We start from the raw sequence: 23,546 nt of genomic DNA, 5'->3' as shown, positions 1-23,546 counted from the left end.
TACGTTTATTTATATATTCTGTTGTGCTTTGATGTTGTTAATTCTGTGTAAAATAATGGAGAAAAAAATTCATGCAGTAAAAAAAGGCCCCAGGAGATGGGCTAACACCACAGAAGGAACATTGTGAGCTTTTAGTAGTAATTTTCAAACTGTCCAAGAGGATAATGTGAGAACTGTAGAACTTAAACTGAATGCATTTTTATTCTTGTGTACACAAATGAATCTACTGGGAACAAATGAAGAAGCAATAAATAAATTAGAATTTGACCAACTGTTATTAGGTGCATTAAAAAAAAAGGTTGTGACTTGGGAGACCTGGGTTCTACCTAGATCTTCAACTAATGACCCTTTTTCCTTGGGAAAAATGCTGTCTTATTCCTAAATCTATTTCCTTGGGCACTTGGGATAAGTACTGTCCAAATTTCATGATATTTACAAAATTCTACTGTTCTTTGATGTTTAAAGTACTGAAGTAAACACAAAATCCACTTGGATGCAAGATGCAGAAGTTGTAAATAGCATCTTTCTTTTTTTCCATGAATGTGGAGATTATCACTCTGGCAGGAACTGTAAGGTTAAATGGCAAATAAACAAACAATCAAACAAAGAAAAATAACTAGGATGCTAATAGAAATTTGAAGTCATCTAATTTGTAAGTCATGCATGTGATTTACTTGAGAGCAATTTTGAAAAGAGTTACTATTTACATGGCTGTTTATTCTCAAATTCTAAGTTAATACCACAGGAGGAGAAAAATTTTCTGTTTCATTATATCATATAGATGGATATTAAACAAAAAATGAAGTTTTCTAGCATGGACTAAGTTAATATAATGAAAATATTTCTTTGTGAAAGAAATGACATCTCAGTAGAATGGCTTATTTTTAGAATTACAGAAGGTTTCAACCGAGATGTGGCCAAGAAATTATTTATCCATTACAAGCTCAGGAAACTGTGTCAAGCAATATCAGTTAGTTGCCAAGATGGTGATCTATTCTCTTTCCCTCCCTGCTGAAGTTCAAGATTTATGAATTATCTGCCTTGTGTTCATTCTACTACAATGTACTAGTTGGCATTATATGTTCCTTGCACAGTACGTAATACCCACTAAGTGTTCTGAATAAATATTTAGGTTCTGAATAAATATTTTTTCAGGTGTGTTTGCAGATTTTCACTTTTTTGTCACTCAGCATTTCAATTCTGCTTCAATATGCCCATGCATATCCAGACTCAGCTCTGTTTCTCCCTGTCCCATTTATTTACTTCATCGCTCATGTGAATTTTAGAATCTTTTTGTCATGTCTCTTATCAATCCAAACACATTTACAGAAAAGTCAAGACTACAAAAGTTTCCCCTGGTCATGGCCATACATCATATGCTTGCGTTTCTAGGCAACTGTCCAGTAAACACCCCTGACCACATCTACTTTTAGAGTCGCAGCTTGAAGTGAGTATCCTGCCCAGAGGACTGTTTCTCACCACAAAATTGCATTGTGCCTCACTACCTTCTCCCCTTATGGTACACAGGAAGAGCTTAATACAGGCTCAGTCATGTTAACCAGACTGTTACTTAGTGGCCAAGAAGGCCTGTGGATTAGGCTGTGGTGGTTTTACTCACTTAACAAATTTAGTTTCTGCATAGTTTGTTGAAGTGGTGGCAGTTATTCTCAGATGACTTGAACCCAGGCTGTTTGCAAAGCCTTGTAAATTTCTATATCCAGTAGTTTTAAAAGGTCAGATAAATATGTCCCTATGCAATCTATACATGTACTTTGGTACTCAAATTACGCTTTCTGCATAAATTCATTTTGTTGGTTTTATTCCATTTATTAGAAGGTATGTTTTCTGAAAGCAATGTCATGTCCTTCTGCAATTTCCCACGTCACTGAAACATCACTACTATTCAGCACGTCCTCAATAAATGTTCCATGATGACAGATGCAAGGTGAATATATGCTTAGCATTGAGAAAGATTTTGGAATTTCTTTGTACATATTGTCTCTTTATACAGGTAAGTCTTTTAACTTCTCCCCTGCCTTTTAAGTTTTTTAACTCACCATCCTAATGCAGAATACATCTCTTTAGGAATCCTTAAAGACGGATGTTAACTAGATGCTTGTGGTGATCATTTTTCTATATATACAAATATCGAATCATTATGTCATATATTTAAAACTAATATAATGTTATATGCCAATCACACCTCAATTAATTAATTAAAACACTTTGCCCCCCCCCCCCACTTCAAAGAATAAGAATCCTTTCCTCACTCCATCAATTTATGTAGCGAGGCTTTACATATGACACCATAGCTCCCCGTGTTCAGCTTTATCTATTTCCAGAAACTGTACTTGTAGGTATGTTTTGTGACTTTCCCACAGGACTCAAGTTCTTATTTGAACTAAATGAAATAGAATACTCAGATGTTCTGTTATCTCTTTTTCTTGGTCTTTTATTTAAGAGACACATAATATCAGTTAAATATAAAGCCACTAACATAAAAAATAGCTCTTCAAGTAAGTGTGATTTAGATTTCCCCATAAAAAGCCCACATTCATTTCCTTTTATAAACCAAATATTTTTTTTAAATGTGGTTGTAAATGTCAGCCTGCATTTCATATATAGAGATCTAATTTTACTTTGTAAAATAGTCAATGGAAAATGTGGATTAGCTGAAAAGAATATTGGTCTAAGACTGTCAGAAGATAACATTAGTCTTTTTCCTTCAACTTGTTTCATATTCACTTATCTTGTTTATTCTTGAACTTGTTTCACACTTTCTTGTCCATTTTTCTATCACTTACACTAAAATGTAAACTCCATGATGGCAAGAAATTTTGCCTAGATTGTTTAACATTTTCAAGGCTTAGAAAAGCACCTAGCTAATAGTTGTCCTAAAAAAACTATGTTGAATAAAACTGTTTATTGTCCAAGTTGAAACATATCACCAAATTTGCTTTCCTTATTTCCTTAGCATATTTTTAAGAATTTTGACTTTGATACCTTACTTTTCCTTAAAATTTTATGATGTTTTGTTATCTTACTTTATATTGTATCTCAATGTTTTGAATAAATGAAAATAAATAAAATATATACTGAATTAATCTTATAAATTGATATCAACTCTCATATATTTACTTATTTTTTTAATGCACACCAGGGTTGTGATTTAAGTTCCTAATTCTTCTGCATATGATGTATATACAGTAGAGATTCAAGTGTGTGTTTTTATATTGGCATAAAAAATTTCACAGCAGTAATTATTTAATAGTATCTCATTTCCTACTTTATCTGCAATGCTACCTCATCTGTTTTTTCATCTATTCACATGGCTTTTCATTGTCTGTATCTTTTCTCTTTCAGTTTATCGGATTTGTCTACGTTCTCATGTCACTTTGTTGTAATGAACATAGCTTTAGCAAAGGTCTTAAATATTAGCAGGACAAGTCCCTCACCACTTTTTCTTCTTCAATAGTGATAGGTCTACTCTTGGATTTTGCATTAATGAACATAGGATAACCTGGGATATTAATTGGAATTGAATTGAATCTCTAAAATATTTTAGGATTAATTGACATCTTTATTAGATCCAGTGGTCCTATCAAAATTTAGTTGTTTTTGAAAATATTTCTATAAAATTGTACAATAAGTTCCATATAGATCCTGTCTATTCCTGTTAGATTTACTCATAAGTACCTTACAGTGTTTCTGTTGTGGTTGTTAGGTTAATTAATTATTTCTGTTTATTATTGAACTTTAATAGTATTTGCAAATTAATGTTACATTCAGTTATGCTAATATTATTTCTATTAACTGGCCATTAAATTATTTTTTATGTTCTATGTGGATAAATATATCATCAGCAAAAAATTTTTTTTAAGTCCTTTTCTTTTTAATTTTCTATGGTGTTCTTAAATGTGCTGGAGAATCTCCTCAACGATATTGAAAAGAAGTGGTATTATTATCACTTTGTCTTAATGATTTTCTAAAAAGCTACTAATACCTCAAGGTTAAGAATGATGTTTATACAGATTCTGATATATATGCTAAAGATTGTTTTCATCATGAAAAGCTGTTGAATTATAATAAATATGCATTCCATTTGGATATATTCATCTTCTATTTCTTTAATCTACTGTTTGGAGCAAATTTCATTTAACAATTTTTCTTCCAAAAGAAATTATTATTACAACCCTGAAATAAACTCAATTTGGTCATCTATAGACTAGACAGTTTTATACACTGTTTGATTTGGTTTGGTACTGTTTTAGGATTTTGCAACAACTTTCACAGTAAGATTGACTTTTCCTTTTCCTGTTAACACATTCTCATCTAATTTGGACATCAACAAAACTCTAGTTGTAGTGAAAAAAAATAACAACAATTCCTTTCTCCCCTATAGTTTAGGAAAGTTTATATGTTTTAATTATTTCTTCCTTGAAAGTTTAGTATTTCTCTCCTTTAAAAAACTTTGGCTTTTGTGTTATCCCTATGGGAAGATTTTAAATAATGTATTGATTTCATAAAAATTATTATAGCTTTATCAAACTTTGAAGAATTGATTTTTACCTATGTTAAATTATCTCACACATACTGTACACAGTAAATAGTTACAGTGTCTATGTAACTGTTCTATTAACTAAAATTTATTGCTTGATAATTCTCTTATTGACTGAATAGGTTGTGGATTTACTGGTTGAAGTTCTGTTTTCAGAAGCGCATGTTCAGTGAAAGTTCATATGAATGACTCCTTTTTAAGCTGTTTCCCTTTAGAGTGGTTTTCTGGTTTTCTTTTTCAAATTGCCCCATCTAATTTATAATAATAATAAAGATAATGATTATTACTATTCTGTAGAATATAACATTATAAAGAAGTACCAATACTTATTTTTAAATAAACGTTTTATCTTAGAATAGTCTTAAATTTACAGAAAAATTGCAAAAATAGTACAGAGTGTTCCCATACACCCAGTGTCCAGTTTCTCTTATTATTAACAGCTTACATTAGCATGGTGCATTTTTCACAATGAATGAACTGATATTGATATATTATTATTAACGAACATACTTTACTCGTATTTCTTTAGTTTTTACCTAGTATCCATTTTCTGTTCCATTATCCCATCCAGGATACCATGCTACTTTTAGTCATTCAGTCTCTTTAAACTCCTTCTGGCTGTCATCATTTCTTAATATAACAGAAATTATAAATAGCTAAAAATGAGAGCATTAAGACATTAGTTGATTATGTTACTATTCTGGTAGGAGATTTGGTGCTATTGTTCTGAGCAATAAAGAGAGAGTAATATAATGAGTGGCGTACACAGGAAGAAGGAGAAAAGAGCCCTATTTAGGAGCAGAGATAGATCTGAGACAGTCACATACATCAGAAATGAAATAATATTGGCCATAAGTTGATAATTATTTAAATTAGGCATATGATGATTCATCACGGAATTTTTATTTTGTATACACTTATATTTTCATTATTAAAAAGTCATATAAATACACACATATGCATATATACATATGTATGCATATACATGTAGGTATGTATGCATATACATGTACCTATGTAGTATATATATGAAAGCCATCTCTCTGTTGTTTCAACTTATATGATACAGCATACTTAATTCCACTCAAACTTATAAAAGCCTATGCACAAAATGATTAAGAAGTTTAATTTTTTCTCTATTTTTTCCACACAGTACTTATAACCATATTTCATTACAAATTTTTCACTTTTGAAAAAAATTCAGAAAGAGATTATGTGATCCCACCATTTGTTTCTTAAAACTCTGGTGACTTCTTATCACTGAATTCACCATTTTTAAGTCATAAAGTGATGTTAGGACCTAACATTTATTCCACCAAAAAGGGAAATTTTCTGTGTAGTGAGAGGCGGAAGTACTGTGGTTTGTGCTATGCTTTTTCAACAGAAAGATGAGATTAGAATAACACTTGTCATATCCTTTTCAGGGATCAGAATTGACTGGATATTGCTAGTATCAAATCTAAATCAGGAATTCAGGACGTGTCTGATTTTTTCAGGAGGCTCTTATCCACAAGAATCAGGACCTTCCTTCTCTAATCAGGTGTGTGTCTGTGTGTGTTTGTGTGTGTGTTTCTAACAACTATTGTTCAAGAAATAAGAAACTCTTGAGGTTTTAACCTCAAGAAAATTTCTAAAAATATTTGCGCCATAAGGTAATTCTAATTGTTTCTTAAGTGTTTGAATTGACTTACTGAAGGCAATGAATACTTGTTACTTCTGAGATATATTCTTCTCCACTTTATTTAATGATAGGTAAGTAGGATATACTTATTGAAGAATCAGAAGTTATGATATTACTATAAGATGTGACACACAACCTTACTTGCAAAATGAAACAATTTATTTTCATTGTTTCCAACTATCATGATCAAATGTAAAACAGTTTATATTTTTTAAAATCTAAGCACTATGCACATTTATTAAACACCTTTTATTTTTTCCTGAGAGCTCTGCTAGGCAATGTTAAGATGTTACTATATATACAAATGTGAGATTAGTTTTGTTAATGATGACAACGATATGGACAGAACTTTAATTAAAGTATACTAGGAAAAACCATTCAACAAAAATTCATATATCCTACCCAGACTTACCTTGCAAAGAAAGCAATTACCACCAATAAAGTTACCACCAAATAAAATAATACGACTATAAATAAAAAACTGTGTGTGTTATCATTCACTATCAGTGATGAAAAACATCTTTAAGTATCTTAGTGTAGGTGAACTAAAAACAGCTATTACATTTTTTAACATTTTGGTTTTTTATTTTGTAGCAAGAGAAAATTTAAAAGTTAATTTTACCTGGCTCTATATGAATTCTCATTTCCATTCTTTCCTTTTTCATGTCTGCATGGGTGAAATTTTTCTGTATTCTCACTTTTCTAATCTAAATATATCAACTCACCCCAAGGAGAGGAAACAGGAAAAAAATTCCCATTTTTATTTTATTCAGTAATCCTTTGTAAAAAATGAAGAATTTGGATTCATCTGTGGGATAGATGGGCAGTCATAATTCTATGATGGGGTTGGTCCGACATCAGTGGGCCCATCACGGCGCAGGTACGTACTTTCCACGTAAATGTAGTTTGGTCTTTCTGTACAATTTTAAGATACCCAGAATTTGATACAAGCATATAAGACATAGAAAAGTAATTTACTATGATTCACTTACGTTCATTTTATATTATGGTCATGTTATATTTTAAATCCTGGCTTCAGAAACTTGAAAGGTTTTTTCCCCCTTCATTTCATTAACTACCTAAAGGAATGTATCTCACAATTTGAGATAACAGCCTTAGTATTTGGAGTTAGAACTGAGTTTTAATCAAAATTTTACCAGTCTCTAGCTTTGAGATCTGGGACAGTAACAGCCTCTATGGACTTACGTTTCCTTTTCTATTAAATAGAGATATAAAACATGCCATATTTACCTTAGTGGATTTCTATGATATTCAACTCAAGTGACATAAATTTGAAAGTGCTTTTTAAACTAAAAGTATTATAAATTACTCATAGGTGATAGGTTTATGCTGAATAAGCAGTATGATTTTGGCCACCTCTAAGATTTAATTTCTTCACCCATAAAATAATAATAAATACTTACCTAAATAATAAATAAATAATAAATAAAATAATACCTACCTTTTTCACATACTTAATAATGAAGTTTAAATTAAATTACATATTGTATGTATAAACTAAAAAAATGTTTTAGTTTAATTTTAGGTGTAAAAGGTAATTCGTATTCACATTTCATTTATAAAAGGCTTTTACATATTCAGTAGTGATTATTTCAATAAGTAAAAGAAATTATTTTTCACTCGTGTTGTTCAGAGGTGAGATTCTTTACTTGTCGTTTTCCTAAAATTTTAGAACCTACTATTTTACTCTTTGTAAGTCCTTCACTATAAAGAACTTTACTACATGATTTACATTATTGATACTAGATGCATTTCATTTTCTTTTACTTTTTAAAATACCCACACCAGGTTTTGTTAATATTCTTTGTCTTCCTCCCTCCCTCCCCTCCCTCCCTCCCTCTCCCCCTTTCTTTCTGTCTCTCTTTCTCCATTTCTTTCTTTCTTTCTTTTTTTCTTCTTGCAATTTGTGAAATTATTAACCTAGTAAACGTGGCTCTGTGAATTAAACACATGTTTAATGCCCTAGATCCCTGTCTTTTTCATGATACAGTGTCTTTATTTTAATGTTATATTTCATTACACATTAAGAATTAACTTATTTTAATAGTACATAGGATCTTGCTAAAGATATCTTGCCATAGAATAAATATAACTTTACTTATATTACAAAGTATAAAAATCATAACAAAGTAATACGAAACAAAAGTAACTTGATGTTGTACTTTAAAAAGGATATGAATGGAAATGGCAACTTAAATTTTAAACAATTATGATTCAAGTGGCAGAAAGGCCATGATACAGTGGCCTGAATTGTTTTTTCCCAGAGATGAGTGAATCTCATGATCATGCCAGTGAACTGGTAAAGCATGGTGCTTCTACACGACAGCAAAAGAGAACATGTACCTCAGTCACAAGCAAATGTGGAGAACACTGTAAGTTCTATATTCCATTTGTCTTCTCTCAGTGTGCTGAAGTGAATCTTAGAAACTGTGATTAAACTGGTGATAAATGTTCAGTTTATTTTACCTTCATGAGGAAAGCAGAATGAGGTTAACTCTCATATACTATTCAAATATATAATAAAGTTTATCATGTTTAGGATCTTTTCATGCCCTAAAAATGATGAAATTATCATAATAACGAAGACAGTAGTTTCTAAGGTATTGTTGAACAACTAGCTTTAAGGAGGAGTAAAGAGAAATGGAAAACAGAAGAGAAAACAAATACCAAATTTCCTTCAGTTATGTTCTTAAACAGTATGGAGGAGATGACTTGATTGCTATTCACAGAAATGTTTCTGGGTGGTGAAGAAGATGTGTTCTCTGTCCTTTACCAAACCAGAATATCATGAAAAATAAAGCCTGAAATAGCTTATACAAAAGGAAAAACAACAGACTACTCTCACCTATAAATTTTGATTAAATGTTAAAAAATAAATTATCAAATAGCATCATTTCACAATGATTAATAACAGGAATGAAACTGTGCTGTATGTAATAATCAAAGGGGAAAGATTGTATGATCGTATGCGTAATGTTGAAAAGTTTTCAGATAAAAATCAATATGAATTCTTAATTAAAAATAATTTTTAAAACCTCTAAAATATAAGTACTTGCCTTTGATATATTTTTTTCAAAAGGTATCATTATGCTTATTGATAAATGGTAGCAGCATTTTCATTGTAGTTAGAAAAAGAAGAATTTTTATTATCATTACTGTTGAGTAATATTGATTGTTTTGCTGGTATTAGCCAACATGAATAAACCAGAAAAGGAAAAAAAGTAAATGATATAAAATTAGAATTAAAAGACAAAATTAATATTATTTGAAGAAATATGTGATTTAAAATATCTTTTAAAACTTTACTCAAAATATTACAAACAATAAGGATATCTAATATGTGGACTTGATTGAAAATAAGATATAAAAATCAATTGCCTTACTAACTACAAAAACAAGGAAAATGTGATGAAAGAAAAGTGTCATATTTATAAAACAAAATATCAGAAAAAAACAGAAGTAAACTTTTAAATTGAAAACCCTAGAAATAAATTTAATAATTTAAAGTTGTACTGATGAAAGTAAAATAAAACATGCATAATAGAAATAGAAACTATTCAAGGATAAAAGCCAACATTTTAAAGATGTCAATTATCTCTCTATATACATTTAATGTGATTCTATCGAAAGACCATTATATCATATTTTTAAAGTGATGAAATGGGAGATTGGGATTGACATATATACACTATTGATGCTATGTATAAAATACATAACTAATGAAAACCTACTGTTTAGCACAGGGAACTCTACTCAATGTCCTGTGGTGACCTAAATGGGAAGGAAATCCAAAAAAGAGGGGTTTTATGTATACGTATAGCTGATTCACTTTGCCGTACAGTGTAAACTAACACAATATGGTAAAGCAACTATACTCCTATTCAAAAAATAAATAAATAAAGTGGCAGGTTCTTGAAAAGCTGATTTGAAATTTCTTAAGGCACATATGAAGTGTAATGATAGGGAAAATCATCTGAAAAAGAAATGTAATATTATACTGTGGGCACTAACAAATACTCAAGCATATTAGAAAATTTTACATATGGTTTAAGTGGAAAGACAGACTAAAAAATATAGGAATAAATGCAAGTACAAATTTGGAATGTACTGTATGCTAAAGGTAGTATTTCATATCAATGAGAACACATAGATTTATTGAGCAAATATGTTAGAAAAATTCAATGCCCACTTGGAAAATAATTTTTTTTATAAATTTGAGCTCCTACATCATTTATTACACACACACACTACCAAATAAACTAAGTACAAAAGGAAACCATATAATATTATGGAGGAACATGGGCATAACTTATTTTATAAACTCAGAATAATGAAGACATTTTTATTCATATCAGGAAAAGCATAAGCCATAAAGGAAAGTTTGATCAAGTCAACCGTTACCCATTTTGGCACCCCAAAAGTACCATATGTAAAGTTAAAACAGAAATGGAATCTGAGATGTGTATTTGAAAAACATATGGTATGAAGTGAACTAATATTTTTAACCTGAAAAGTAAGAAACAAACAAGCTATTTAATACAAACAAGAGCAGTCTCAGGGAAATAAAATAAAAACATTATTTTTCCACAGAAAAAAGATGTTTAATCTTATTCATAACAGGAAAAACAAAGTTAAAATTTTGAAAATAATACTGCTTATCTTATTTATACATTTTAAAAATGTGAGTAATATTTAGCATGGAAGAAAGTGTGAGGAAACAGGCTTTTAAATTTATTTTTGGTGCTACATAAATTGGTATACCTTCTTTGGACTAAAACTTTCAATCATTACAAAAATTAAAATGCATATGTCCTTTGATTTAGCAACTACCCTTTTGGGAATTTCTCCTAGGGAGCTACTCAAAAATATGCACAGATAAGTATGAAATGTTACTCATATTATTATATCTAATAGCAAAAACTAAGAAAATTTAAATATGCATTGGAAAAAAATAAAAATCTGCCAATAATTAGATTTTGTCCATATACTAATGAAACACAATGCAAGCAGCTATTTATAAAAATTTGACCACTTTATAAGACATGATATGGAATAATCACCAGGATATTTTCTTAATGTTTCCAGAATATTTTGTGTAGTTTCTTAAATATGTGTTTTTAAAAGAGAGTTGAAGGGAATTGTCCGTATTTCTTATTGTATCTGCATGGAAAATTGGAAATGTTTGTTTCTTCTTTTATTTTTTTTTTGAATTTTATTTTTTTTATACAGCAGGTTCTCATTAGTTATCTATTTTATACATATTAGTGTATGTATGTCAATCCCAATATTGCATTTCATCACACCACCACCACCACCACCCCTGCTTTCCCCCCTTGGTGTCTATACGTTTGTTCTCTGCATTTGTGTCTCTATTTCTGTCTTGCAAACTGGTTCATCTGTACCATTTTTCTAGATTCCACATATATGCGTTAATATACAATGTTTGTTTTTCTCTTTCTGATTTACTTCACTCTGTATGACAGTCTCTAGGTCCATCCACGTCTCTACAAATGACCCAATTTCGTTCCTTTTTATGGCTGAGTAATATTCCATTGTATATATATATATACCACTTCTTCTTTATCCATTCGTCTGCTGATGGGAATTTAGGTTGCTTCCATGTCCTGGCTACTGTAAATAGTGCTGCAGTGAACATTGGGGTGCATGTGTCTTTTTGAATTATGGTTTTCTCTGGGTATATGCCCAGTAGTGGGATTGCTGGGTCATATGGTAATTCTATTTTTAGTGTTTTAAGGAACCTCCATACTGTTCTCCATAGTGGCTGTATCAATTTACATTCCCACCAACAGTGCAAGAAGGTTCCCTTTTCTCCACACCCTCTCCAGCATTTATTGTTTGTAGATTTTTTGATGATGGCCTTTCTAACCGGTGTGAGGTGATACCTCATTGTCGTTTTGATCTGCAGGAAAATTGTAAATTTTTAAAATGGTAACTGTGATTTATTCTAAAGGAAGACTAGGGAACTTGAAGAAAGGAATAGGAGGGGATAATACATTTTTATACCTTATTTTTTAATAATTTACAAAATATATGTTTTACCTTTTCTGAGAAAAATAATTATGGAAAAGCACTGATATCATGCCTCCCCCATTAAAAAAAAAAAAAAGCCTCTAACATTTATATTAAACAGAAAGATACCAGAACCATTTATCCTTTTTCTCATTTTTCTCACTCTTTTTTTTCTTTGAAAGCATCTCCATTTTTTCTTGCCCAATCCATTGCTGTAGCTATGGGGATTCGTTTCATTGTAATGGTAGTGATATGCAGTGCCATGATCATAAATTGTAAGTGATAACAGAGAAGTGAGTAACAGCATTATTGATCTAATGATTGTAATGCGTTACTTTGATTAGTATTCAGAAGCACAGAAATATAAACTAGCAATATTGAGTGTATTTTCTTTATTGAGCTTATACTTTTGCTTAGGCTATCAGTTACTAACAATACAAACCCTTTCAATAGCTGTGATTGTTTTAATAACATTATTCAACCAAGAAACTCCAATTTCTTTGAAAGGTAAGTGAAAATTTTCTAATATTTTGAAGCACAAACTGCATGCATCTGGGTATAGGCATGTATCCAATGACATGAACAAGAAAGTGAATAAGAAAATGATTAATCCTTGTCCACAATTCACTGTAAATTTATCTATTTATTTATAATGAAGAAGTACTTGTAAAAAGTAGAGGACATAGTTTTGGCATCTCTCTTTATATAAATGTGTAGAGATATGTCATTGGGCAATATCATAATGAGTTAATTATCTGGAATTTTAGAGTCAGAATAAAAAAGGCATTTAACCTGTCTAGATAAAATCTGCTATAATGTTCAGACATTCAGAATTAATAACGTATTCTACCTTTCTAGCAAACTACTGTGGTCCATGTCCTAAAAACTGGATATATTATAGAAATAACTGCTACCAATTTTTTAATGAGAGCAAAAGCTCGTACCAGAGCCAAGCTTCTTGTATGTCTCAAAATTCCAGTCTCCTGAAGATATACAGCAGAGAGGAACAGGTTGAGTATTTGTTTTAATTCCCCTTTCTATGTTTAGTCCTAACATAAGAAACAACTCACTGGAATATGAACCTAAAACACGAGAGGCACGAAGACTCAGATACACCAACCAAAAATCTTTCTGCATTAGAAATAAGAAAGCACAGAAATTGCAGGTATTTTGTATGTGGTGTTTAAGTTGGAATTATGCTAGCGTACAGAATGCAGCTTCCCCAAATGTGGGAAAAAATGACTAAATGATTATAGCCTGTACTTACGAAATTCTAAGGACTGATTTTATTTGTGGTTTCAAACAGGATTTCTTTAAATTGGTGAAGTTGTATCATTGGATGGGACTAGTACAAATTTCCACAAATGTTTCCTGGCAGTGGGAAGATGGTTCCATTCTCTCACCCAACCAGTAAGTTTCTGTACCAATTGGTCTCTATTTGTGGATTTGTCCCTAAACTATCTCTATGATCACTCCACTATCACATTTTCCTTCACACAATGCCAGGACATCCCCATATTCTGATCAGTTCTACAAAAAACTCTTAGAGACTAAATTTAGGAGATTGTGGAGCAGAGCATCCAATACAAATAATAATGAGTAACATTATGTTGATGGATATTTGGGTAGTTCCCAGTTGTTGACTATTACAAATAAAGCTACTTGCAATGAACATTTGTGTAGAAGTCTTCGTATGAACATAGACATTCCTTTCCCTTATATAAATATCTAGGAGTAGAATGGTTGTATCTTATGATAGGTACATGTATAACTTTTTGAGAGAGTCTTGAGCTGTTATCCAAAGAGGTTGTGCAATTTTACATTCCCATTACAACGTGTGAGAGTTCTAGGTACTCTACATCCTGGTCAATACTTATTAAAGTCAGTCTCTTAAATTTTAGTCTTTATAATAGATATGTAGTGGTATCTCATTGTGGTTTTAACTTGTGTTTTTCTAATAACTAATGATGTTGAGCATCTTTTTGTGCTTATTTACCATTTATTTTTTGATTTTCTATTTAGTTATTTCTACTATGATTTTTATTTACTATCTTCTTATTCAGGATGGACTTTTCTTTTTCTAATCTCTTATGGTAAAAGCTGATATATTGATTTGAAACCTTTCTTTTTTTCTAATAGAAGCATTCATGCTATTAATATTTGAGGTGATTTGGCAATATCCCCACATATTTTGAAATATTGTGTTTTCATTTTCATTCAGTTAAAAATAGTTTTTAAATTCCCTTTTGCATTAGTTTGATCTATTGATTATTCAGAAGTGTGTTATTTAGTTTCTAATATTTGGGAATTTTCCTGACGTCTTTCTAGTATTGTTTTCTAATTTAGTTCCATTCTGATCACAGAACATACTTAGTATGACCTAAATCCTTTAAAATTTATTGAGATTAGTTTTATGGACAGACAATTGTCTCTCTTTGGAAATGTTCTGTATGCACTTTAACAGAATGTGTATTACATCGTTCTTGGGTAGAGTGTTCTATAATTTCAGTTAAGTCAAGTTGGTTGAGAGTGTTGCTCAAGTTCTCTGTATCCTTTCTGATTTTCTGTCTATTTGTTCTATCTATCATCGAGAGAGAGGTATTGAAATCTTAGACTTATAATTATGGATTAATGTATTCTGCTTCCAGTTCAAACAGTTTTTACCTAATGGATTTTGAAGTTCTGTTATTAGGTGCATAAATGTTTAGGATTGTTGCATACTTTCTATAAATTTATGACTCTATCATTATGCAACAAGTCCTGTCTCCTTAATGATATTTTGTGCTATGAAATTCTACTTTGTCTAGTATAAATATTTCCACTCCAATTGATTAGTGTTAGTATAGCATGTATTTTTGCATTCTTTTATTTTTAACCTATATGTATCTTTATATTAAAAGTGACTCTCTTGTAGACAGAGTGCAATTGGATTAACTTTTTTATCCAGTCTGACAATCTCTGCCTTTTTAAATGGGAAGTTTAAAACATTTACATTCAATGTGATTATTTAAATGTTTACATTTAAGCCTATTATCTTGCTATTTGTTTATTTGTTCAATTTACTATTAATTCCTGTTTTCCTCCTTTTCAGTCTTTTAAGAATATTCTAATTTATTATAAAATGTTATCTACTTATCTATTTTCTTTCTTACTAGGTATCGCTATTTGTTTTATTTTAAAGTTTTCTCTGAAGTTTATTACATTTATCTTTAGCTGATCAATTGCTATTATATCACTCATGTATAGTATAGGATTCTTGTAAAAGTATCTTTTCATTTCTCCCTTCCCAAACTTTGTACTATTTTTCTATCTTTATCAAGATATGGCTGACATATAATATTGTGTAAGTTTAAGGTATACAATGTGATGATTTGATACACATATATACCATGCAATGATTATCACAAAAAGGTTATTTAACACATCTATCACCAGCTGTGACCGTGGTGCAGGTCTCCACTGTCGGTTCACTGATCCACCCATGGCTTCTATATACTGTTTTCTGTTTGTCTGTTTATAACCCCTTCTTCTGGTTAGTCTTTGCTCCCTAAACACCACAACTCTTTGGGAGGTTTCTACTTTTTTTTTCCTCGGAATCTTTTGACTTCACTTCCTCTCTCTGTCTTATCTCAGAATTTAGCAAATGGCTTCTGGGAAAAGTGACAATTTGAGGACTTTTAAATCTCCAATATTGTCACTCTAGTCCATGTAACCAGTAACAGAAATCCATGACCCCCAGAACCTCAAAGTGTGACCTTATTTGGAAATAGGTTCTTTGTAGATGTAACTACGTTTAGGATGACAATGAAAGCATATTGGATTGTGCCCTAAATCCATGAGAATATCCTCATAAGAGAGCAATAGACACACAGAGATGCAGAGAAGGAGCAATGGAAGTTGGAGGTATAGACAATCATCCCGTTGTCTCCAGGGTGTGTGGGGGGGAGTGGGATTGGTTCCAGGACCCCTGAGGATATCAAAACCCACAGATCCTCAAATCCCTCGTATAAAATGGAGTAGTACAGTCAGCCCTCTGTATCTGCATGGTTGGTTGGACCTGAGGATTCGGAAGGTGCAGACACTCAGGGCTGACTGTCTGAATGATGCCAAGGATTGCCAGAATATCTTGTATTTTCACAGAGGTTTACTAGATTTCCTTTATACATTAGCATTTTGATACACAAGTTCTACAGTATATACAGTACAAAAAATTGTTTTTAATAATCAGTAACAGTTTTCTCCCTGGAAAAGTTCAGCTAGCTCCTTCAAGGCAAAGGATCTTCCAGAGGAACCAACTCTACCAAGATCCTGATTTCAAACTTCTGCTCTCCTGAACGATGAGAGAATTAATTTCTGTTGTTTTAAGCCACCCAGTTTGTGGTGATTTGTTATGACAGCAAACTAATACAAAGTACACTGGGAGAGTCCTAGAGAAGCAGAGAGCACACTTTCAGAAAATTTCATTATGTGCACATGTCTTGGAGTCAAACTATATTGAAGTTAAAATGACAAATCTGATACGTACTCACTTTGTAATCTCATGCAAGTTTACTTATTCAATTACCTTTTAATAAAATGCAGAATGGTAATAACTCAATCAGCAACCTAAATGAGTTTTGAAAGTAAAATATTTAGCTTAGTATAAAATTTAGTATTTACTTAGTATTTTATTCCCTTCTTTCCATCTTTCCTGTCATTTCCTTGTTGATTTATTATGGCTATACCTGTTATGAAATCTAATATCTGTCCATATCTACACTAACTATTTAGATTTAGAAGAAAATAATATTATTCTTTACTGAAATTTTAAAACAGCAAGAGACTTTCTTGTTCAGGGTAAGTTGTGTGCCATCTAGCCAAACCCATTTCAGTTGTTGGTAGTTGTAGTATAAACTGATTGAAAACTTTTCTTTTTGCATACCACATTGCATTTTTGACAATTTTATTATAAAATTCTGCAGAGAGGAAGAGGAAAATAAATCAGAAAGTAGAGCTTTCCTTGAAAAGGAGGAATATAATAGTTTAAATGCTCATATTTCATGTAAACTTCCTTTTGGATTCTCTGTTCTTTATATCAAGAGAATCTGGAAGGATTAACCATAAATTCTTCAGCCATAGGCTGCATGTCCAGAGCTAATGACTCATTTATTCACTGAGCAATTTTTTTTAGTACACATTATATTCTAGGCATTTTCTTAAGTTTGGGGTTGTAAAAGTGAGCAAGAAGTCTTAAAACTGTAATTGCTTAAATTAGGCACTGAAAAATTGAACAATATTCAATGCGCTTATGTAATGAGAAGTGACATATGCTACAAGAACAGAAATACAAGATCAAAGGAGAAGAATTCGCAGGGGATTTTAACAGGTTTTAGTGAACCAAGAATATTTTCCAAGGGGATCGTCTAATAAGCTAAAATCTTAAAAATGAGGATGTATTAACCGAGAGACAACAGTTTGGGATGGGAGGTGAAGGAGATAAAATTTGTCACAGGTAAATGGAAAAAGGGCATAAAAGAGCATAGGGGGACCATGATGAATTTAAATAACTTTAAAACAGCTGGAGACCATGGCACACTTCCCTTAGAGCTGTGTTATGGAGAGTCCTTAACAGCAGAGGAAGCCAGAGAAATAGGTAGAAATCAGATCACAAGTGACCTTATCTACATGTTATTTGTACTTTACCCCAAGTGCTGGGGAAAACCACTCAGGTGTTATTGAAGTACACATTCAAAATTACAAATTGCAAAGATTTCTGTGACTATGATACGGAAGGTAGTTCAGAAGAATATAAAACTCGAGTGACTGCTGTCATTCTAGAATTTTCTGATACTGAAATTTATGAAACAAAAATCTTGTCTTTGCCATCTCTTCTTCAATATTCAGTTTAAGAAATCTTGAATTTAAATCAGTGCAATAATGGTGACATTCTTTCCAAGGAAGTGTGTTTCTTTAAAAACAGTAGCAGTTTCCTCCATACTGATGCCAGTTGTTTGAACAAGCAGGATATTTCCAAACTATTAAAAAATTAGAATATAACTGAGTGACTTCCATCGTGCAAATCACATCCAGTAAATTGACACAGCAAATCTACTGTCTACAAATAAAAAGTCTTCTGATTTTTACATTATAGACTGTGTGCACTTAAATTTAGTAGTAAATTTATCTTAAATTAATAACTCACTTCTTTGAAAACATTTTGGTCTTCAAGACTCATAAGATGCATATTGGGAAACAATTTTTTAATGACAAAATTAGAAATGTATCAGGAAATATATCCAATATATATAACTGTTAAAATTGTCAACATAATGTTCTTTGTCTTCACAATGAAAATAAAACATGTATATATTTATTTTTAAAAAGCTGTAAGTTTCAAAAATTAGAAAATAAGAGACACATAAATGAAATTATATATAGATATCCCAAAACAGATACCTTGTCAAAGTATTTTATTTAACTTTAGGTCATCATTTGATAGTGTCATCATTTTGAGTGTATACATAATATACACAGGACTACAAGGGAAATACTTTTTGACATACAAGTAGATTTGACTCATATACATTTACATGTATCAAGCAAAATAGTTAATTATCACTTCTCTCCTGAAATAAAATTATGACTCAGGGACTCTTCCAAAATTACCTGTTTTATTTACTTCCTTGTTAGAGGAGATATTTCCTGGACATCCTTCTGATTGAAATGACTTCTTATTTATTGAAGAGAATTCAGAAAGGTCAGTTTTAAACTCGAAAAGAAAAATAACTGGACACATTCTTATGTGTAAGACATTGTACTGAATTTGGAAATACAAAAATGATTAATGAAACATCACTTGCTTCAAATAACTCAAATTTGCAGAGTTGGATTAGCAGAGTCAAAATTATAAAAATCAAATTACAATATATGTACAGCAACTTCACACAGCAATCGATCACAGAAGAAAGAAAAATTGGTCTGATAACAGTGTAAGCAAGTTTTTCATAGAGTAAAAAAATTGTTAAAGGCATTTCTGGTAAAGGAAACATGAGAACAAATAGTAAGGCATTAAGTAATGTTCATGATATGCTTAAAAATGGACAATATTTTGATGTGTCTCTAAGAAATTATCTTAAGTTCTGTGCAGACAATATTATACTTTGTAAAGGAATAGAAATGATCAAAACACTGTACTATCTTCAACAGATTTCACTACGTGAGTAATGGAAAAGCAAACTTCTATTTCACGTTGTGACTTACACTCAATGGCTAAGTATCCAACAGACGAAAGAAGTCCCAGGCAAATGATCCACAGAATCACTGCAACGAAGTTCCATGAAGAAGATGGATTAGGATGATCTATAGAAAGATTTGAATAAAACTTGTGACATCAGCTTCTAAATGTTTATTTAGAGGTCTTCTGTTTTAGGTGTGGTAAACTATACAACAATATAGCTCGCATCCTAAAAATAGAGAAAAGGAAGGTAATCTACAAAATCATAACTCATTTTGAGGGAATGAAGCAGCTGAATTTAAAAAGTGATCAGGTGATCTGAATTCTAAAGAGGTGAAGCCCCGCTTCCTTGGAAGGACAGGACACAAACTCTATTTCACCTTTGGCAAAGCATAGGAGGAATAGTGGCAGTCATAAAACAGTGAAGAATTTCAACAAATCTTCAAGGGTAAGAGCAGGCTATCATGAGACTTTAGAATCTCTTGTACCCATAGACTAATGCGAGTTCACACCCAACTGCCAATTATTCTCTGCTGGCTTCCACTGGGAAGCTTGAGAGAACCCCTCTCTCTGATGCGGGTCTACAGGATCTGCCAAAGTTTGTGGGTGTAGTGGGTAAATCTGGAGAGGACCATCTCTGCTCTGAGCCCTGCCTAAGTACAAGGTGGTTAATGTCTGTCCTTGAGGGACAAACATAAAACCCACCTGGTGCCGTGGGTGTCCAGACTCCAGGACCCCCCAAAAAACAAGCTGCCCCTGGGGAAGGATTAATAAATGTTCCACCACCTGCCACCTCACTCATTCTAGGAAGAGTTCACCTGCTACTGGAGGAAAAGGTAGAAATCTAACCCACCCTGTACCCTGCACTGACAATAGGCAAAAGCCACCTGCTTCTAGAGAAGGGACAGAAAACCATCTTCTGCCCGGGATCCTGAAATTGTACAGAGCAGAGGACCTCCGCTGGGGGAGAGAGAGGTAATTGCCTCACACACAAAATCTACCAATACAGGACAGATGCCACAACGAAAGGGACAGAAAATCCACCTGTCTGAGCAATAAATTCTGCACTGAGTAGAATATTTTTTAAAAATTAAAACATTAAAAACCAGATCTGGAGATGGATCAGCTGTAACTTCCAGGCAGGGAATTTGAAATAACAATGATTGATAGGTTAAAGCATCTAGTGGGAAAGACAGAAACTGGCATAAACATATGGGACATTTCAGTAGAGATTTGAAACTTCGAAGTACATAATGAAAATAAGAATATAATCTGAATAGAAAACATGGAATCTGAGATGAATAACTTGCTCCATGGACTTCTCAGTAGAGGTGACACAGCAGATTTTACCTTTCAGATCCTCTAGGCCTTTGCTCCAAACTTTGATAATACATATATATCTTCTTAAACTTCTTAAACTTGAATTTCTTGACTTTGCATTCTTCCAAGTCTTTAATATTATCTAAACCTACTTGTCAAGGCGGAATCAGTGAAAAACAGTGGACCTGTGGCCAACCTGTATTCATCTGGCTGAATTCCATGTCTTTCACTTCAAATGTCAAATTTGTGCAAAACATTATGTAATCGTGACAGCGAGCATATAAGTGAGAAAAAGTGTACGAGAGCATTTGGGTGGATAATATCAGGAGTACAATTTGGAGTACATGTTTGAGATTTCTACTAGCATTCAAGAGATGATTTGGATTACAATACTGTGTAGTTAGTCTGGAATGCAGGAGAGAAATCCAAGTTTGACATAAATTTTGAGTCATTAGCAGTTAGATGATATTCACAGCCAAAAAACTAGGTGAATCACTAGGGAGTATATGTAAAAATGAAAGACAAGAGGGTAAGCTGAAACTACAGACAGTTCAATATTTAATGAATAGTGAAAGTAAGCATTTTATATCATGTGAAAACAAAAGCTATAGAGTAAACTTGCATTTTGTTAAAAGAAAAAATAAGTTTATTTAAGTAATATATGGTATTCTTTTAATGTTTTTATGTATGCACTCATATAATTATATATATGTAAAAATGATTTAAAAGGCCTATGTCCAAATTTTACTTATGTTATTTTTGGTGATATAATTAATGTCCCATGTTACCTCCTTTTTCCTTCTTTTTGGTAAATTATAATTTTGCGTATTAATTATGTAGCACTTTGAGAATAATAATACCTGTAAGAAACTACTCTACTCTTCCCTCATATTTTTTCTTTATGGCCATGAATACATCACCAATATCTGGAAAAAATTTTGACCTTTGCTTTATAAACAGTGAAACCTGAGGGCCAAAATTATCTTCAACTAACATTTCAAGAAATACTGATAGATTCTTGTTTTCACAATGTGAAGTGAAGCATTTACCATCACATACATCCATCCTTTGCTGTAGTTGCCTGAGTGAGGTATATAGCAAAGGTTGTATTTTAAGAAATTTAGCTAAAACTAGAAAAAGAAAAACATCCAGCTCCTTGTTGAAGAGTTAGTTGAGAGTCATCAGAGGAAGAAAAGGCCTTGAACTTCCCAGGTAAAGACTGACTTCCAACAATTACAGACTCCAGTGTCTGTAACATGCCATTTAACCACCATGTCTCTGCTTATGTTTGTATATTGGGTATAAAAAAGAAACTTACCTTGTGGAGTTCATTTGCAATTGATTTCCATATGTGAAAGCACTTTATAAACAGTGAAAAACTAAGAAATATTGTTAGGTAAAGGTAAATTTAAAAGACAGGATAATGACTCTAAATCATTCTGTTTTGACATATGGAAAAACAAGAACAATGGTGAAGTATGTCATTTTACACGTACTTATGCATATACACACAATTAATAATATCATCAATAAAGTGTTCCCAGACCATTTGATTTCCCATACAAATCTAATGGTAACTACATTGGTAAGAAGTACATACACTAGTAAGATGAATAGTTCATGAGAAATAAAAAAAAGAACACAATTTCTGAATCCATAACAGGCAGAGTGTATAAGGCGTAAAAGGGCTTTTAAAAAATTATTAACAATATATTAAGCAAAATTGAATTAATGAATTCGTCATTAGCCACATGGTAAATGTGTATATCATAAATAATATTGTAATAATTAACAATCTAAAAAATTGGAAAGTAACCAATTGAGGCCCTAGTTAAAAATAATACATCTTAGCCAAAGTCATGAATATCCATTTCATGTAAGACAAAATAGAACTAGCGCATTAATACACAGCACACTTCTAATCATTCCACTTATTAATTTAAAACATCCAAGGAATGCAAATTAGCAACAGGGAAAATACAAATTAAAGCAAATTTCAAATGATAGGAAGATAGTCAAACTCCGTATAGTCATACATACCAGTAAAGTAATAGCACTGCAGTGTGTGTGTGAGAAGCATGACACTTGAAAAAGATACACTTTGATCACACTAAGTTAGCAAATATATAAATCAGGAAAACAAGAAAAATAATCCAAGTCACAGCAACTGTGTTAGAATAGTGAAATTACCTCTACATTTTATCACTTCTCTATTTCACAAATATCCTATTATATAGTATTGATATCTTAAATGACAGAAAATGATAAATAACATATTTCAATCCCCAAATATTTTACTCATTCTAAAAATATTGATGTAATGTTTACAACATAGTTAAAATTATGGACTCTCATAGGGAAAAAGTCAATCTTCCCTCAAAAGTGCTTATTTTCCTTGTTTAGTAAAAGAAAAACATTTAGGGACTTCCCTGCCGGTACAGTGGTTAAGACTTCGCTTTCCAATGCAGGGGGTGTGGGTTCGATCCCTGGTCGGGGAACTAAGATCCCACATGCCTTGTGGCCAAAAAACAAAAACATAAAACAGAAGCAGTATTGTAACAAATTCAATAAAGACTTTTAAAAAATGGTCTACATCAAAAAGAATCTTTTAAAACAAAAGAAAAACATTTAAATTATGTGTGTGTGCATATGAGCATGATAATGCATAATTTTATATATTTTTAAGTGCAATTTAAGATAAAGTGTAGAAAACACAAAATGCA

At 31.7% G+C, this 23,546-nt stretch overlaps 1 protein-coding gene across 1 annotated transcript; it reads left to right on the top strand.

Moving 5' to 3' along the window:
- Positions 1-5,995: 5,995 nt before the first annotated feature.
- Positions 5,996-19,671, top strand: KLRK1 (killer cell lectin like receptor K1). Its single transcript, XM_068561495.1, has 7 exons — positions 5,996-6,098; positions 8,525-8,632; positions 12,473-12,565; positions 12,744-12,797; positions 13,149-13,300; positions 13,597-13,700; positions 19,476-19,671. The coding sequence occupies exons 2-7, from the start codon at positions 8,527-8,529 to the stop codon at positions 19,522-19,524; spliced, it is 558 nt and encodes a 185-aa protein (XP_068417596.1). The 5' UTR covers positions 5,996-6,098; positions 8,525-8,526; the 3' UTR covers positions 19,525-19,671.
- Positions 19,672-23,546: the final 3,875 nt, after the last annotated feature.

The sequence above is a fragment of the Eschrichtius robustus genome, chromosome 13, assembly GCF_028021215.1.
Source record: "Eschrichtius robustus isolate mEscRob2 chromosome 13, mEscRob2.pri, whole genome shotgun sequence".
NCBI classification, from domain to species: Eukaryota; Metazoa; Chordata; class Mammalia; order Artiodactyla; family Eschrichtiidae; genus Eschrichtius; species Eschrichtius robustus.
This window is presented reverse-complemented; position numbering and strand designations above follow the sequence as displayed.